Below are 20,059 nucleotides of genomic sequence, written 5' to 3'. Positions count from 1 at the left end.
AATTACCACAGACATTATAACAGCAACAGTATATTTTATAAACCTTTAGGTGTTTAACTTCATATCTGACTTGTGATTTTAGCTGATACAGAAATCTACAGCAAAAAAATATTCTCCTCTAAAAGTTTCAAAGGATTGCTCCATTGTTTTCTAGTTTCTACTGTTTTTCCTAAGGTGCCTGACTGAGGTCATTCTGATTCCTAACTCCTTTTACGTAACATGCCTTTCTCTTCACAAGACTGTATCCCAAATATTCTGGAAGGTCATGGTGGTATGCTGTAATGTAACAGACACTTCTGAGGATGCATAATCTTCAATTCAAAGCAATAGGCTTGAATTATTTCTTATAATTTCCTCCCCTCTATTACCCATGACATCTCTTTCATCTATAACTTGAATATCAGACTTGTTTTTTTAAATAACTGCTCATTTTCTAGCTATGTATTTTTAACCTAATTTCTAGGAAAGCTTCTTGCTTTTATCTTCCAACTCTTCTAATTTTTATGTACCAACTATCACATTTTTAATGTCCTAAATTTCTCTTAATTCTGTTTCTATTTTATACAACGCTACTGATATTTCACAAATACAGTATCTTCTCTTATCTCCAGGTAATATCAATGATAATTTTTAAAGTTTTCTTTGTGTATGTGGTATCACTTTCTTTCAGTTCCATTTTCCGTATGTTTTGCCCTTCTTGTTCATTCGTTGTTCCTGCTGGAGTCTAACCTCGGATGTCCAGGAAGCTCTCACGGGCGGCAGAGCCTGTTCGTTTGTTGGCTTCATTATGACCTTGTGGTGCACTAACTTTTGAGGGTCATATCTCAGTATCTAGAAACCTCTTTTCAGAGGTTACTCATTCTACAGAAAAGAACTCTCTAAACTTCTACTTGGGGAATATGCCTGCATCTGGGAGCAGGGAGTGGGAAGGAAACCAGAGTTTGGACATTCAGGTCATACATTTTCTAAATGCCCAGATTTTCAAACCAATTACTCAACTCCTCCTATGCTGTGCCTAATATCCAGTAATCTGAAGGTTTTCTAGCTCAATTTAGAGGCCCTCTGCCTCAATGCACGAGTCAAAAAAAACACAAACCTCTTGTCTCACACGGGAAAAAAAAAAAAAAAAAGAGGAGAGACAGTGAAGGAGTATTTACCCGACTTTGAGGAGTAGGCCATAAAGGGACTCCAACATTCCTCAGAAGAATTTTCAGCCCCACACCGACTCTCCCACCCCCCTTCTGCAGTACTGGATGCCTACACATTCTGAGGCTTCCCAAAGTTAAATCTGACAAGAATAAAAATTAAAACTGATCAAGAACAAAATTGCATATATACCATAATTACAACTATAAAAAAATTAATATCACTCTATGTGAAAGACTGAAAGGGAATAACACAAAATGAAAGCAGTTGTTGTAATAAGCATCATTTTTTAACATAATTCCTTTGAAGCATTTCATTCTTCCATTAAAAAATTTTAACATAACTGAGTCAAAGGAGTTTTTTAAAACTTCACTCAAACTTTCTAAATTACGGAGTGTCATCAAGTAAGGTTTCATTGCTCAGACACCACTTTCACAGAGTCATCAGTTCACCCATCCCACAAAGAAACAAAGATGCCTCCTGCAGGCTCATACTGACCTGCAAGCCAACTCCTCGCACCAATCTTTAGCTCGGTGTTTATGTTCATGCCAAGGAATAATCATCAGGGAGTCACCGTTAAAACTTAAAAAAAAAAAAATAAGCGTTTAAAATTCACGTTACCTCAATGACTTAGCCACACAAGGAGTATAATGCAAATAACATCTCTATAACATTAATATCTAAGATTCATGCTTATAGTATTTTAAGTGGTACAGGATACACATTATATATATACTATGTAAATGGAAAATACCATATTGCTGAATCATAAAATGGCTCAAAAGGAAAAATTACAAATAAAAAATTTGGCAAGTAATTAAAGGATGGTATGGGTAAGTTTTCATTCACATATTCTAAAATACTCATCAAAAGCCTGCAGTGCATGTTGTTAAAACCAACATAAATGGTCTTCTGCCCCAACAGCTTACAATCCAGAGCAGTGCTTTCAACAGAACTTCCTGTGATCACAGAAATGTTTTGCATCTGTGCTATCCAACCACCAGCTATGTAAATACTTACTGGTTATAAGCGCTTAAAATATGGTTACTGACATTAGGAAAGTGATTTTTAATTTAATTTTAATTAAGTTAAATTTAAATAGCCACATGTGGCCAGTGGCTACCATATTAGATAGCACAGACCTAGAGGACAGGTAATAGAGTAAAGGAATGATTCTGCAGGCTCAAAAGTATCACTGAAAAACAACAGAAAGAAAATCTAGGCTTGGTATGGTGGCTCACACCTGTAATTCCAACACTTTAGGAAGCCAAGGTGAGAGGACTGCTTGAGCCCAGGAGTTCAAGACTAGCCTAGGCAACATAGTGGGACCTCATTTCTACAAAAAATTTAAAAATTATCCAGGTGTGGTAGTGGCACGCCTGTCATCCCAGTGTCCCAACCACTCAGACAGCTGATGTAGGAGGATCGCTTGAGCCCTACTAAAAGGTTGAGACTGCAGTAAGCCATGATCAAGAAAGAAAATCTACAGGAGGCAAAGATAAGGCCTGACTGAATATAATATAAGAATAAATTTAGGCCGGGCGTGGTGGCTCACACCTGTAATCCCAGCACTTTGGGAGGCTGAGGCGGGCAGATCACAAGGTCAGGAGATCGAGACCATCCTAGCTAACACAGTGAAACCCCGTTTCTACTAAAAATACAAAAAATCAGCCAGGCATGGAGGTGGCTGCCTCCCAGCTACTCGGGAGGTTGAGGCAGGAGAATGGCGTAAACCCGGGAAGCAGAGCTCGCAGTGAGCCGAGATCGCGCCACTGCACTCCAGCCTGGGCGACAGACTTGATACTCCGTCTCAAAAAAAAAAAAAAAAAAAAAAAAAGAATAAATTTAAATGGAAAAGCAAGGTAAACACAGTACGGTAATAGAGCAGAGCAATGTTCCACAAATCAGGACACCTGAGAAACAGAAACAAATCTGTCTCTTCATGAACTAGGCACTCTCTGGCATGTGACTCTCTAAAATGAAAGGCTTCAAACATTCTCTCTAAAGTCCCTTTTAGCTTTAACATCCATGAATCCATGAAAACAACTAAATCATTCTGAAATAAGAATAAAGACAAAAATTGTTAAGGCAAACTTCAATTGCCTTGCTTTATAGTTCAGTAAAACATTTTCTCTAATATTTCTGAGTATCAATAGTAGCATTTTCCTAAAATTTATCATAGCCCCAGAAAAAGGATTGCACTTTCTTATATTATTAGGTTATACAACACGCTTTGCACAAGAAACACTTCATAAACTTTTGAAAATTATGTTGGTGAAGTGATTGGTCTTCTTGTAAAAAGTAGTAAGAAACCACTGGTGGGTTTTAAAACAGAAGAGGTAAGTTAATGAGGTCTGGGAAGGGGCAGTGATGACTCATCAATCAACAGCATCACCCTTGCAGTTATGATTATTGGGGCAAATTATCCAAAGTCAAGGTTCCCCACTAGATATACAAAATAAGAAGTTTATTATATATCTAAAACACAGATTTCCAGTTAGCATGTAATATCCTAGCAAACTATGTACCAGAGATAGGTTTTTGAAGGTGTGTCCGTAATTTTAAATTTCTGAATGGTACAAATGATGATTTAGAATGGATGCTACAACCATACTATTTCATTTGTCACCAAATAAAAAACTATTTTATTTTCTTCAATGTCAATAACTAATATTTTATCACAGATCACTGAAAAGTAAAAAAGATAACATTTGGATACAAGGATGATGATGATTACTCTTCTGACATAAGAATAAATTATAGCAATGAACTGAGGAATGAGGAGAAAATAAATAAATCTAGCAAGCTATTATGACCTTTTTAATTAAAACAGACATGGTTTCTTAAGCTACATAAAATGTTTTCTAAAAGAATTTTAGAAAAATGTATCACAAGTTGAGATTTGTATTTTCTATTCACAGTAAATATTAGATGCAAGAGTTATTAGGAACCCTCAGCAAAATAATATTTATTTGGTATGTAGAGACTAATAAGTTGTAAAATGGTATCTCCACTGAACAGAAATAAGAAAACAGATATATATATTTTTTTTAACCAAAACAGATTTTCACATTTGCTGCATTTTCAAAGTACAGCATAACCAGTCTGTTTCTAAATGTGCTGATCACCACTGATACGATGATGATGACGATGATGATGATAATAATATCATTACTATTACTACTGCTGCTATATCAGCAATGATCAGTGACAACAATAATCCTTAGCACTGACTGATCTCCTACTATGGACTAGACCCAATACAACGCTGTTAACATAAAATGTCTCAATTTAGTCCTATCAATCTAATGTAGTAGATATTATCTTCCTCGTATTACAAAGAGAAAACTAAAGCATAAATTAACTTGTCCATCCTAACAAAGCTAATAAATTGACAAAGCCAGGATTTGAACACAACCAGTCAGAATCCAAAGCTTACACTTTTAGCTAGCATACTAAACTGCCTGTAGAAAGGACATAGGGACTACAGTCTAGTCCCCAACCATTTTTCTACCATTCCCCCTCCATGCACCAGGAGCCACCAGTCAGATTTGTACACAGCAGGTAGAGGGCAATTTTCTTTTTCTTTTTTGAGATGGAGTCTCGCTCGGTCACCCAGTCTGGAGTGCAGTGGCACAATCTCAGCTCACTGCAACCTCTGTCTCTCAGGTGCAAGCAATTCTCCTGTCTCAGCCTCCTGAGTAGCTGGGACTACAGGTGCCCACCAGTAGGCCCAGCAATTTTTTTTTTTTTTTTTTGACAGACGGAGTTTCACCATATCAATCAGGCTGCTCTCAAACTCCTGATCTCAGGTGATCCACCCGCCTCGGCCTCCCAAAGTGCTGGGATTACAGGCGTGAGCCACTGTGCCCAGCTGGTAGAGGGCAATTTGAGCCTTCTCAAGATTAAATATAGACAACCCAAAAAGGACCATTTACATGCGTATTAAAAGATACATTTAAACTAAGATATATAACTAATACATTACTAGTCTAATAAAACTAGTATCTACAGAAATATAGTTTAATCTTAGGTTTGATAACTCATGTTCATGTAAAAACAAAAAAAACCCTCTTGTTGCTGTTTTTCTTCCAGGATGTTTCTACAAAACAATATATTTTAAACCAAATTTTAGGCATTTAAAGTGCTAATAAAATCACCGTAAGTTCTTTATTTTGCTTCAAATGATAACATTTGAGAAATAAGCACGATCTTCTCTCCAGCCAACATAAAAACTCCTTAAAGTCAGGATTCTTGTTTATTTTGTCTAGTGCTATATCCTCAGCACCCAAAATAGTGTCTGGCATTTAGCAGACTCAAAAAACTATATGTAGGTTGAATTAATTGACAACACAACAAAAAATTTTTAAAGTGATCTCATGGATATCACAAAAATTTAAGATCGGAATATAGCAATGGAAAGGGATAGTTTGTTCATGAAAAAGATGGATATGTCAAGGAGGTATGTTTATACAGAATCTACAGGTCTGAGAGTGAGAACAACAATGTTTTCCTAATACATATTATTAAACTGATGGAAGGGCAAGCCACACTAGTAGTAATGGTATACATCTACTAACTGGATAGTTGGATATCCCATTATATCTCAGTTAATAAAAAAAAGACAAGAATACATGTTACCCTAAATGTTAGCATTCTTTACATTTCAAATTAATTGATTGGTTCTGTTCTTACCTTTTAAAAACTGCCCAAATTTTAGCTACTTATTCTTTCATTAGGTAAGAAGAATGATAGAATGTTTAATAAAATTCAGAGAAAATCCTTTTCATGGATTCGATTCACAATTAAACTAGTAGACATTAAGTCAATTACTAAATGGGTTAGGCAAAATTGTAGCTGAAAAAAACCTAGAAATCATACTGTTCCTTCTACAGAACTATAGAAACTTTGGGTAGGTGTAAAACTTACACCTTGAATCTCAAGTTCTATAAACATGAAACTGCATTTACATATACTTTATTTCATCTTATTCGTCTATTTTTTCCCCTGCTTGGGAAGTCTTAAGATTTAAATACATCATCTCCACTAAAAAAAAAAAAAAAAAAAAAAAAAAAAGGATTATATTGTAAACTCAAATTATCTCTTTACAAAATAATGGCTGCTTTTGCTTAATTTTAGGATTCTTTATATTAGAACCCTACTCATTGTTTTACTTCAAACAATAAACTATGCTGGCTTTCATTTGATGGTAACATTTATCTGTCAGCAGGAAAGGAATTAATATAACAAGTTCTATTATATCCAACAATTCTCCCACCAATTATTTCTCAAACTAAATATAAATGTTTTATTTCAAAGAAATTTCATGAAGAATAAACTTTCAAAAAGTTCTTTTATTCATGTTCTATGCCTTGGAAACAAAAGGTTAAATAGACAGTGTATTACTCGTAATTGCCACCTTTTATGCATTGGCTTTAAAATGTGGAGTTATATTTATTTCTATTATTTGGCAGAGAATAAAACGTTCTGGCAAATAAAGAATAAAAATAATAATACTTGGGGCCTACGTGTATAACTACACTGTGGTTAACATCACTGAACAAGTCAAATTGATCTGAAACTCAATGGGAAACCAATTAAAAAGCTAGTTATCACTCATAACACCGAGTTGAAAAAAAAGCTGTCCGAACGCATTATTCAGAGCTCTCTTCTGGACCAATGGGATTCAATTTCATTTATAAATAGCTTAGAAGACAGAGCAGAAACTAAGAAGATATTTTGAAACTTACCAGTATTCTCAGAGGCTAGCAATGTGTAAAAGAGGGACAAGAGTGAAAACAACAGCACTCTAGGATTTGGATTCACCTCCTCCCACCACGAGCTTAATCTCTGGGACCCAGCTGCCTCATCTATTTAGTTAATGCCGCAATACTGCCTGCTCAAATGAAAATGAGACTAAAGCAAAGATTGTCTTGAATTCTAATCCATAATACTTAAGATTATGCTCTTAGAGAAGTCTAACCTCTGGGTTAGAATTGTGAGTCTACCTTTCATAGCTGTAGAACCTTGATGGAGTTACTCAAACTGCCTGTGCCTCACTTTCCTCACAAGTGAAAAAGGGAAATAACAACATTTAGCTCATTTGGATTAGGAGAAAATCAGATTAGTTAGTACATAAAAGGCCCTTAGAACAGTACCTGGCATACAGTGAATGTTATAAAAACATTAATACCAGCAAGAAGGTTTTTCACAAGTAGTGAATACAAGATATATATGACTCTGGTTGACATTTCAAGATCTACTTTATGATAAACAATAGCATCATATTAATAATTATATCAATGATTACATTTCCAAATACCTAACTGCGATAACCTCCACTTATACCATCCTGAGTAAAATGGCAATTACCAGTAATATGAAAATGTGATGAGTTGATTTATGAAGTAGAAACAAGCAACCATTTCCAAAAGGCATTGTCTCTGTCCCAAATGCTTCAAACCAAGTTTTAAAATTAGTTTTTACCCATGAGCAAAGGACAATTTGATTATTATAAAGGAGAACTAGTTTGGAAAATCATTAAAGTACAAGAGAAAGCCACAAACTTCAATGAGAAGTATTAAAGAATTTCCCAGGGCCAGGCATGGTGGCTCACACCTATAATCCCAGCATTTTGGGAGGCACAGAGAAGGGAAGATTAGTTGAGCCCAGGAGTTTGAGACCAGCCTGGGCAACAGAGCAAGACCTCATCATCTTCAAGAAAAAGAAAAAGAAAAAGAAAAAAAAAGACTAGCAAGGATGTAGGGGAAGCTGTCACAGGCCTGTAGTCCCAGTTACCTGGGAGGCTGAGGCGGGAGGGTCACTTGAGCCCAGGAGATGAAGGCTGCAGTGAGCTGTGATTGTAACCGCATTCCAGCCTGGGTGACAGAGAGAGACTGTCTCAAAAAAATAAATTAAATTAACTAAATAATTTCCAAAAAAAAGTCAGTTATATAACTCAGAAAGGCTGCTCTATACAAGGTGATTAATGTCCACAAAACAAGAGAGACAAACAAAACAGATGACTAGAGAAAACAGATGACAAGAGAGACAACAAAACAGATGACATGAAAAGTCACTGGTATGAAAAGTGACCTTCAGCAGTACCACTTGCCTCTTGGGCAGATTAATTTTGAACAAGAGACACTGAAGGTCCTCAGAACAATGAAGGATGCTTATGCTCATTACAAAGAAAGTCACCGGGAAAGAAAGGAATCCTCAAGTATAATTTCAATGGCCTTGTACTTTATCAAGAATAAGCTAAAATAACCCACATCAAAAAGTCTCCCAAATAAAACACTTAGGTAATAAGTTTTACATTCTGAATTTGGTGTTATATACATAAAATATTTATAAATACATAGGTTTTATTGTTCATTTACTTTTGGTATGATGTTCATATTTGTAGTATTACAGATGAAAAATAGAGACTCAACTTAAAATTGATTAACTACAACTTTCATTTATAGTAATCAACTAACCTATAGATTCGAGGTTGCCAGTATTCCATTCAGTGAGGGAGAATATATATTAAATGTGGTAACACGGAAAGATCTGAGATCTGAGTCAACCAAGGATTGATGAGAATAATCCTTATACAGGGGAGGCCCAAAAGTACATATCTACAACTACCAAATGGGAAGAAATGTGACAGCAAACTAATAAATTCCACTCCCTATTCTGTTACTTAGACTGACACAGAACCAGTGGAGAGAAAAATAGAGAGACCCTTATTTCACATTACATGAAGACAAGCAGACCCTGACAAATAGCCTTTAGACTATTAATGACACCTGAAAAGTCGCTTCCAGAACAAAGATAAAAATATATGACATTTAAATTTATCAACTACAAAACTACTGAAATGTACCAAAATATTCATGAATTGTATCAGTGTTCATTATAAAACCTAACCCAACTATGTGAGTATGTAGTGCTAATGGATTTTGAACAAAAGGATTAGAGAGGAAAGAATACTTTTAAATCTCATTTTCATTCATCTTACCAAAAAAAGCACAGATTATGCCTGTGCAGACCCCAAGCCAAAGGAAGACTGATTTCTTCATAGCCACCCTTAAGAATCCCCATATGTTCCTGCCTCTAAACTGTGCTGAATGGACATTTCACACACTATTTATATAACCATTCAACTCTGCCCAGCCTATGTATAATACTTATATAGTACTTAACTATCTGCAAGCACAAATATAAGGTTCTAAGCAATTACACATGTAAATTCGGCAGCCCTGAGAGATAGACAATATTATCTTTCTCATTTTATAGGAGAGGAGACACAGGCACAGAAACACTAAGCAACTTGTCCAGGGTCAAATAGCTAAGTTGCAGCTGGAATCTGAAACCAGGCAGTCCAGTTCCAGAGTCTACGCTCTCAGCCACTATGGTATTTTACTTAATTGAATCCTGCCTTTTCCAGCTCAAATTCCAGCTTCCCAAAGATGTTATTGTAGCCATTCCAGTCCAGATTGGTTTCTTTTTGTTCTAAATCCTCACTACTTACCTGGACAACCATGTGGCATTTAATCTTTCGATAGTATATAAGTGGTATACTTCTCAAGTTCCCTGGAGTTCTTATCTATTGTTAATTTCCTAGATTGTCTCCCCACTAAAAGTAAATATTCTCTGATAAATACCGCTTTGTGTCCATCACAACCCCCAGTGCTGTTATATGCATAATAATAACATATAAGCAATAATTTTAACTAAATTTATATAAATGCATTATTTCATTTAATCTTTAATCACAAACACCCTAAAAGGTATATATCACAATTACAAATTTCCAGATAAGCAATCCACATGAGCTCAAAAAAACTCACTAATGAATGAATGATCAGTAGGAACAGATCACTGATACTCTCTTAATTCTAAAATCAGAGCTCTCAAAGGAAAAAACTCTTAAGAACTAGAAAGACAAGATCAAATCAAGCTGTGAAAACTTATTGCACATTAAATAAAAACTATAAAAGTCAACTTAAGAGGAAGACTACATAGCTAAGGCTATTTGCCTGTAGATAACCCCTTCTGCATTTATCTCACTGCTATTGTAATTATTTGTCTACATATATTTCAGAGGAGGGTACTTTATACTCACAGTAGTAGCTCACTGAAATGATTCAATCAAGTAACTAATTAGCAAGCTTCCTGAAATGAATCACTGTGCTTCTCAAGCTTGTGAAAAACCCTCCAATGACAGAAAAAATTATACTTTGGAAACCAAGTTATACAAAGGCAGTAGGAAGAAAAAAAGTTGATATAAAATATTCAAACAGAAAATCTAAAAAGCATACATATGGCACGTTAACCTCATCTAAATGGATAGAAAGGTAGTATGATTCACAGCATGCATATTTATAATGTTGTCTTTAACTGTGTCAATCAATGCAGTGTTCATTAGAGGATAAAAATTGAAACCTTCTGATGTTCCCAGACCAAGCTTATCAGACTTTCTTCCATGTTACTAAACCTCTCATGTATTTCCGTTACTGCTGTCATTGCACTGAATTATAATTATTTATTTATGTGTCTTGCTCCTTCACTAAACTATGAGCTCCTTCAAAGCTTTCATCGTTTTTGATTCCTTAGTGGAATACCTGGCATTTATTTAAAACTTACTACATATTTAATAGATGGATAGATAGAAAGATGGACAGACTGAAGGAAAAATGGATGATTATGTATAAATAAATGAAAAAACAAAAACTATCCCCAAATCATAAGGGTATACGCAATGCTTTCCTGAGGCAAAAGATTTGGAACATGTACATGAGATTTTTTTTCAAATGTTCATAATTCTAAATTCCCAAAATGGTCTAGACAACTCCCTATTTTCCACCCATGCCATCAGCAACAATGCAATGTTCCATGGGACAGGTGACTCTTCGCCTCTGTGTATGAGCACTTATGAGCACAAAGAGATGTGGAATTTAGCTGGGCATGGTGGAGGATACCTGGAGTTCCAGCTACTGGGGAGGCTGAGCAGAAGGATCAATCGCACCCAGGAGTTTGAGACCAGCCTGGGCGACAGAGAGTCTCCATCTCTTAAAAGAGAAAGAGAGAGAGAGGTGGAAAGTCCTAAGCTATTAATAAAGAAGCACAAAAGTTGTTTGCCCTGAGATACTGCTGCACAAGTCTATGTCAGCCTTTTACAATCATGAGTTCTTTGAGTCTAGGCAAAATTACACTGCAGACGGGCGTACAATCACAGCCGAAGAAATGAAGACCCGGGAAGTGAAGACGGAGAGGTTCTGATGTCAGTTTCACAGAATGTGACTAGGAAGACAATGGTGTAGCTATCTGCAGGGCGAATAAGTCTAACACACTTCTAGTGTTTATGAGGTTCAAAATTAAACTAGAGTTAGGTAGAGAAGGGAAACAAAACACTAAAGAATTTGAAGAAAACAGTTCTTATGATTGTCAATATAGATTTTTAACTACACAACATTCATTCTTTCCACAAACCTTTATTGAGCAACTAAAATTTTTAAAAATAAATACAAAGGTATTGCTCCTGCCCTCAAGAAACACAAAAGTAGACCAGAAAATAGATGCTATAATAAGTTAACAATTGAGACACAAAGTGCCATTGGTATTCAAAGAGAAAATGACCTTGAGAGGCAGAATGAGATCCAAGGGTCCAAGAATGAAGTGGGATACATGTGACTGTTTCTTTAAAAAATTGTCCATAAATGCCCTTGAGAGAGAACACACAGCACCAACTCTCCCAAACACCTGCGGCTGACAGTCAACCTCTGGGATTGCGATTTGGAAAAAGAACATCTCTGGCTCTCAATACACTGCAGCTTTGCTTATTTGTTGTTAGCAGTAATGAAAAGTCCATGTGTTAAAATATACTGTATTTCAGCTACATTTCTAGATCACTTTCTGTAATTTTCAGATTAAGGAAAGCCTTTCACCTGTTCCTAATTCTGAAATCCATTTAATCAACTGCATAGAGAAGCTAACCTTACAGTACACACCATGAGGTGGCTGGTGGAACTCGTATTTTGATTAAATAAATCATATGTTATGGGAAAGGACAAAATAGGCTCCATGACAACAGGGATAAGAACTCAACTAATGAGATGAACAAACCTACACAAAACAGACTAATAAAACATCAGCTCAGGAAAATTACTTTAAAACACTAAAAGAGAACTTCTGCTTTGAACAACAATGAAGTATGGAGTAACAGGAACAGTAATGAATCTCTTGAATTAATCTAAAAAACTACCACCATAATCAACAACAAAAATGGACAGCAGGACACCAGGCACTGCAGGATAATGACACTAAGGGAAGGGAAAAAAACAAAGTGAGCCCAGCAGTGCCCTCGCTCACTGCCTGAAGAGAAGTGACAGGCTGCAGCATAAAAAGGGAACTCTAAACAGAGCCTAGCAGGCCTTCTGGGCTGCAGAGACAGAGTTTGAAAGTCAGAGAGCCAAGGTAGCTAGAATTTACAGACAATGTATCAGAGAAGAAAGAACGTGCACTGAGAAAGAAAGCTCCAAAAATCCTGGGAGGGTTCCCTCTAGTCATTGACTAAGCACTGCTCAGTGCATACCTGTGATGAAATCACACAAGGATGGGGAACGAACCAACCAAAGGAGCAGAAAGAACATCCCTGGACCTCACATAGGGCAGGAATAGTTCATGTTCCCATCAGCCAGAATAGGAAAACTAGTAATCTGTAGGGTAACAGGTTTTATTATTTTATTATATAGTATTTTATTTTATTATTTATAAGACTATTACCCAGCCGGGCGCAGGGGCTCATGCCTGTAATCCCAGCACTTTAGGAGGCTGAGGCGGGCGGATCACGAGGTCAGGAGATTGAGACCATCCTGGCTAACACGGTGAAACCCCATCTCTACTAAAAATACAAAAAAAAAAAAAAAAAAATTAGCTGGGCATGGTGGTGGGTGCCTGTAGTCCCAGCTACTCGGGAGGCTGAGGCAGGAGAATGGTGTGAACCAGGGAGGCGGAGCTTGAAGTGAGCCGAGATAGCGCCACTGCACTCCGGCCTGGGCGAAAGAGCGAGACTCCGTCTCAAAAAAAAAAAAAAAAAAGAATATTACCCCAGCAGGGGAGCAAAATTAGCCTTAGACTAAAGCTAAAGGCTGCCCTGTTCCCACTAACAAAGCTAAAAGGTAAGCCTCAAAAGCATCAAAGTTCTTGAGGAATTTAACTGTACCCCAGAAAAAAGCTTCAGAATACTTTTGGGAATAAAAAAAAAAATCTACATCCAAATTATGTAAAATTCTTAATGTCTGTTACCCAATAAAAACTAACAGGTATGTAAAGAAGAAGGAAATTATGGCTCATAACCAGAACAAAAATCAATTTCTTGAAACAGATCAAGAAACAACACCAATGCCATGAGAACAACAGGCACAGAAATATTAAAGACCCAAATCAAACTTCTCAGAATGAAAAACACAGTCTCAGAGATAAAAAAAAAAAAAAAAATACACTGAAGGCGTCAATTATAGACAAGTCAGAAGAAAAGAATAGCAAATTTAAGGACACAGTAATAAAAACAATCCAAAATAAAATCAGTGTAAAAAATAACTTTTTTAAATGGGCTATATGATCACATGGTCAACATACATATAATAGGAGTCCCAGGAAAAAAGTGTGCATATTGGGAAGGAGAAACAAGGAAGGGAAAAAAATATTTGAAGAAATAGTGACCATAAATTTCCTAAATTTGGTGAAACTCTTAAGTCCATAGATCCAAGGAACTTGATAACCAACAACAAGAATAAACTCAAAGAACAACACACCAAGGCACATAATAATAAAATGGCTCAAAACTAGTTATAAATAAAATCTTAAAAGCATCCAAAGAAAAGACACATTATGCAAAGAGAAACAAAGAATGACAGCAGACTTCTGCTTAAAGCAATACAAGCCAGAAGACAGCAGAGCAGCTCCAATGAGGTACTAAACAACTACAACTGTTAGCCTAGAATTCTATACTCAGTAAAATATCTTCCAAAACTAAGCAAAGACTTCTCCAGATACATAAAAGCAAAGAGAATTCAACAACAGCACTGCAAGGCATGCTAAAGAAAGTCTTTCAGGCTGAAGGAAACTGACACCAGATATAAACTGTATCCACACAAAGCAATGAAGAGGACTGGAAACGGTAAGTATGTGTGTAAAAACAAAATACATTTTCAATTTTTTAAAATTACTGATTAAAGCAAAAACAACAAAAATGTATTATGGAGTTCATAACACAGGCACGTAAAAGTTAAATGTATGGCAACAACAGTACAAAAGCCAGAAGGAGGAAAACGGAAAAATATTATTGTAAGTTCTTACATTATACATGAAGTACTAGTAAACTATTTGAAGGTAGACTATTATAAGTTAAAGAAGTCTACTATAAACCTTAGAGCAACCACTAAAAAAAAAAAAAAAAAAAACAAAAGAAAGTATAACAATTCAATAAAGGAGATTGAATGTAATTATAAAAATATTCAAATCAAAAGAAAACAGAAAAAGAAAAAAAGGAAAACAATGAAAAATTGAGACAAGTAGCAAACAAATATCAAAACAAATACCAAAAACGGGACAAGTAGTAAACGAATACCAAATACCAACACATGGGACATGTAGTGAACCAATGAAAATACCAATGGGACAGTAGTAAACAAATACTAGTTTAAAACATCAGCTTTACACTGAACCATATTGAGCCATGCCTTAAATACAAACCTTAAGTCTCAGCATGCCAATTAAAAGCTACACATTGCCAGACTGGATAATACAGAAAGATCCCATTATATGTTGTTCACAAATAATACACTTTAAATTGTTTTTAAAAGTCAATGTACATCCAACATTAGAAAAGCAAGAAAGGCATCTGACTTGAAGGATATGAGAATTTCATCTTTGTTGAGAGGGAAAAACAGTTCTTTATGTTTTCCCAGAGTTTAGGTAAAATAGTTCTCTTGAACCACTCCCCCTGATTAAGAGAAAAAGCTAACGTGCTGTGTTAGAAACCAGGATAGTGGCTCTCTGGAGTGAGGTGGCTAGAAGATGGTAAAAGGAGAGAGTGCAAGGGATGCTGGTAATATTCTGTTTCTTAATCTTGTTCACTTTGTGAAAATTCATCAAGTTGCACATTTATGATTTGTTCATTTTCCTGTATCCATAATTCAATTAAAAGTGAAATTTAAAACCTCAACTTCATTTGATGCAATGCTCACTAAGCAATTTTTTTATTAGTAATTTGGAAGGTCAGGTACCTCACACCAGGAAAGGGGCACTGTCTCAGATAATAAATCAAAGCATCAGTGTTATCAAGAAGAAATATTCCTTAGTCCATTTATGCTGCTAGAACAAAATGCCTGAGACTGGGTAATTTATAAAGAATGGAAATTTATGTCTCACAGTTCCAGAAGCTAGAAAATCCAAAATCAAGGGTTTGGTGTCTGGTGAGGGCCCAGTCTCTATTTCCAAGATAGTATCATGTCACTGTGACCCCCAGAGGGGACAAAGGCTGTGTCCTCACATGGTGAAAGGAACAAAATGGCAAGAGAGCACTCCTTTCTCTCTCAAGCCTTTATAAGGGTGCTGATCCCATCATGGGGACTTGGCCTCCCAAAGGCCACACCATTTAATACTGTTGCATTAAGAATAAAGTTTCAATATGAATTTTGGAGAGGGCATCAACAATAGAACTATAGCAATTTCCTGTTATAATTTTCTATTTTGTTAATTCATCTTCAGCCTTTTGCAAGCCTTTTTAGCGCACCTAAAATTAAAAGACATCTACAATATAATCTATATTCCTATCAAAATCTATAGAAAAAAATTGCTGCTGCTACTTCTATAACCATATCCCCTATTATCACCACCATTACTGTCTAATGAACACCACTTATATGCTAGCAACTGTGCTAGATGATGTATCTCTTACGTTACTTAATCATAAGTACCTCTACAATCTCCCATTTCACACTTGAAGAAACTGAAGCCAAATGACTTTCCAAAAATAACACAGCTAGCATGTATTCACACAAGACGTACATCCCTGTTTCTGATGGAATGCACCACTCTTTCCAGTATACTATACTACTACTTCTCCACATTAAGTATGTCAGCACCATATGCCAGGTGATCCCAACATTCCTATATGTCATGGATTTTTTTTCACAGTTCCTATTACATGGCATCTAAACTTTTAGGATTAAATGAAATAGGCACACACTGAGGACAAAACTTTTCTTAAAATAATGCATGTCTTGTTGACAAAATATGATTTTGATTCTTAGCAGAATTTTTCTTCTTATAAATGCAATGCTTAAACAGGCTTGCCTATATCAGAAATTAGAAAAAAGGTTTATTTATATGTTAATTAAATATAGTATGATAAAGACACATGGCTGTTACAGACAAGTTTTACATACTAATGAAATGTAGGGCCAAAAAGAATTATAGGGAGTATTTACCTCAGGCAATACAACCATTCGGAAGATGTTACGATCTATGTAACAATCACACATTCTGAAATGATTGGTCAAGGTTTTTAGAGTTTGCAAGAAAATGAATAATGAAAGAAAACTCCATGAAAAGGGTATCATTTGGTATCTGAGTCTAGTAACAGCAACCTTCTTTTTAAGAGAACACATTAGTTTAAAAAAAAAGACTCAGATTTCTTAATTTCAAATAAGAATGGAAACTGCAAATTATATTGTTACATTAAAAATACTGGAAAGTAGTTACATTCACACTAAAACAGTAATAAAATTAAAATTATGTATTAAAATAATTCCCTATTTCAGGACCTCTTTCACTAATGCCTCGCAATTTTGCCCTAAAAGCAAAATAATCCCTTTCTGCTTATCTCATGAACATGCTGTGTGAACTATATGTGAGACATAAAGTTGGTTTGTAAACATAAAAACAAATGTTCCATATTCAGTCATGAGACGTTTGTTGAATAAAAGAGGAAATGGGTTAATTAATTAGTACACCTTCATTTCTTTAGGACTCCCCAGAGTACCAGATATATAACAAATATCAATGTCAACATACTTTCAAGGCCCAAAAAAAACTACTCTGAAATAATACTGACTTACACCTTCTTAATCAGAAAACTCGCCCTAAACCCATGTTTTTTTCTTTAAATAGGAAGATAAGAACCCATTCAATCAAAATCTAAAGTGCCCACAGTGCCAGGAGACATGTAAACCAATTACCCCTACCACCAGATCCTAACCCTGTTCCCAGCCAATAGAGGCTGTTAGGCCTTTCTTAGCAGATACGACCACAAGGTTATTCTTTGATTCACGAACTGTCAGCATATCCCACTCTGTCAAGTACTCTGTGGACTCCTCTCTGTGGACTCCTCTCTGTGGACTCCTCTCTGCGGACAGCTCCAAGCCCGAAATACAAAGCCATTTTATTGTTCTTTCCTCACAGCAGCTCAGAAATAAACTGCACATAGGGGAATTGAATTTTGATTAGGTAACTAATCAAGTTTTCAGTGTTAAAGGGAAAAGACTTTTATGTTTCCCTGGGGAATCAAAAAAGTAAATGCAATGCCCTAATCTTTCCATAAATATTTCATCATCTAGCCTACAGTTTAGGTGATATTTTATTATCACAACAAAATTAGGGTAGAACTAGAATACCAAATGAAAACCACTTCTTTTTAAATTTCAGGGAATACAAAAAGAAATAACAGGATTAGGCTATATAAAAGCATAAATAAAAAGATTCATCTTTGTTTACTGGAAATATGCTACACTAATTCATTTTCACCTAACAAATTAATTGGGAATATGTTTTGTACTCTGTGAATAAGCAATATGATACAGGTAAAGCCTCAGTATGTGAAATACTTTGGATTAAATGTACATTCAGACACTTCTTTCCTACTCAAATTTCCCAACATCAAAAACATGCTCAACTTTCAAGGCCTAGATCCAAATCTTATCTTTCCAAGAAGGCTTTCCTGATTCACCTCCTTTGCAACAGAAAGTTGCATCTCTCCCATCTCTAAGCCTACCTACCCTCCTCATATAACACATTTTAAGATAGTTGTATCTATCTTAAAGTTGTATCTAACCTGTCTGATCTTCCCCACTAGATAACAAATTTATCTGTGGACAGGTACCACATCTGATTCACCTATTTATTTACTGAATCAAATATAATTCCTTTATATGGAACACAAGTATTCCCTAAATATTTCTGAAATAATATAAAATTTATATGACTCACACATTTTCGTTAAACTGTTCTTTCAATGAAAGTGAAACAATATAAAGCAATTTAGAAATGTTTAAACTTATTTTTCTTTTTTTTCAGCATCAGGTTCATTTTTGATGCTTTCATTTTTAAATGAGTTTACATGTACTCATGATTAATTATAAATTTCACTCAAAAGAAGGTTAAAATTCAAAAGCCAATAGCTGCTTTGCAAGAAACATTAACATTCTTCTTATGGAAGACAACCTTCTGGAATATCCATAAAACTATGAAACTATACCAACAGTAATTGATTCTGGGACTGTCTGGGAGAAAAAGACAATTTACCTTCATTCATTCATTCATTTATTTGACAGAGTCTTGCTCTGTTGCTCAGACTGGAGTACAGTGATGCGGTCACAGCTGACTGTAACCTTGAATTCCAGAGCTCAAGTGATCCTCTCGCCTCAGTCCCCCGAGTAGCTGGGACTACAGAAGCGTGCCACCATGCCCAGCTAATTATTTTTGTTTTCTGTAAAGACAGGGTCTTACTACGTTGCCCAGCTAGTCTCAAACACCTACCCCCAAGCTATCTTCCTGCCATGGCCTCCCAAAGTGCTGGGATTATAGGCATGAGCCACCACATCCAGCCAATTTACATTCTAAATTGAAAGGTGCCTAGAGTCCATTTTGGTGTCAATAAAAAAGACAGTTCAAATTATTTCATTTCTAGAAAATCATAAACTAATATAATCATCAAAATATCATCAACTTAAGGCCTAAAGTATAGTAAAAAGTAGACTTCTATCTACCTTTGATTTGTGAAGAACTGCAATAATATCCTCTGATCTTTTTAAAGGTAAATTTCTTATTAATGATTTAAATTATAAAGTGAATCAATTTGACCTAAATCAAATTTGTTCTACTGGAAATTTTAATAATATGAATATTGATGTTTTGTTTTCATATCCTAAGTTTTATGCTGTTGTAATAACACAAAAAGTCTCCACGTTTGCCTATTCAAATCCACGAGTTGTAAAAGAAAGTATCAGAAGACACCAGAAGTTCCCTTCAGGTTGGATACTCTCTTTACCACCAAAAGATGAAGAAGAGGTTCTTCGAAGGGATTCAGGCAAAAATAGTGACATAATCTCCCATCTCAAACTAGAGTTTATCTTCATCCTTTACAGTCTTGCAGCATAAACAGAAATATAACCCACAAGTAGAAACCACTCTAAATCTTATTTAATCTTATTATTAATTTCACCAGAAGTATATCATACCTTGAGAACATTACGCTAAAAAAAAAAAAAAAGTCAATAAATGACAAGTACTGTATTTCCACTTACATGCCATACCTAGAGAAGTCAGATTCACTGAGATACAAAGCAGAAATGTGGTTGCCAAGGGTTAGGTGGGAGGATGGGGAGATGTTTAACAGGTATAGAGTTTCAGTTTTACAAGATAGAGTTCTAGAGATGGGTTGCATAGCAATGTGAATGTACTTAACAATGTTGAACTGTACACTTAAAAACAGTTAAGATGGCAAATTTTAGGTTAGGTGTATTTTACAATTCAATATTTTTTAAGATAAAATTAAAAGTGTATCATGGCCAAGCCGGGCGCGGTGGCTCACACCTGTAATCCCAGCACTTTGGGAGGCCGAGGCGGGCGGATCATGAGGTCA

At 35.6% G+C, this 20,059-nt stretch overlaps 1 protein-coding gene across 1 annotated transcript in view; it reads right to left on the bottom strand.

Moving 5' to 3' along the window:
• The window catches only part of NBAS (NBAS subunit of NRZ tethering complex), a 387,713-nt gene that overhangs the window by 258,530 nt on the left and 109,124 nt on the right, over window positions 1-20,059 (bottom strand). The window contains exon 22 of the mRNA XM_055254044.2: window positions 1,645-1,728. Within this exon, the coding sequence (XP_055110019.2) occupies window positions 1,645-1,728 (84 nt within the window). The remainder of the gene's footprint in view (window positions 1-1,644; window positions 1,729-20,059) is intronic.

Source organism: Symphalangus syndactylus, chromosome 18, assembly GCF_028878055.3.
Source record: "Symphalangus syndactylus isolate Jambi chromosome 18, NHGRI_mSymSyn1-v2.1_pri, whole genome shotgun sequence".
In the NCBI taxonomy this organism is placed as follows: domain Eukaryota; kingdom Metazoa; phylum Chordata; class Mammalia; order Primates; family Hylobatidae; genus Symphalangus; species Symphalangus syndactylus.
Note: the sequence above shows the minus strand (reverse complement) of the source record. Positions and strands in the feature narration are given on the sequence as shown.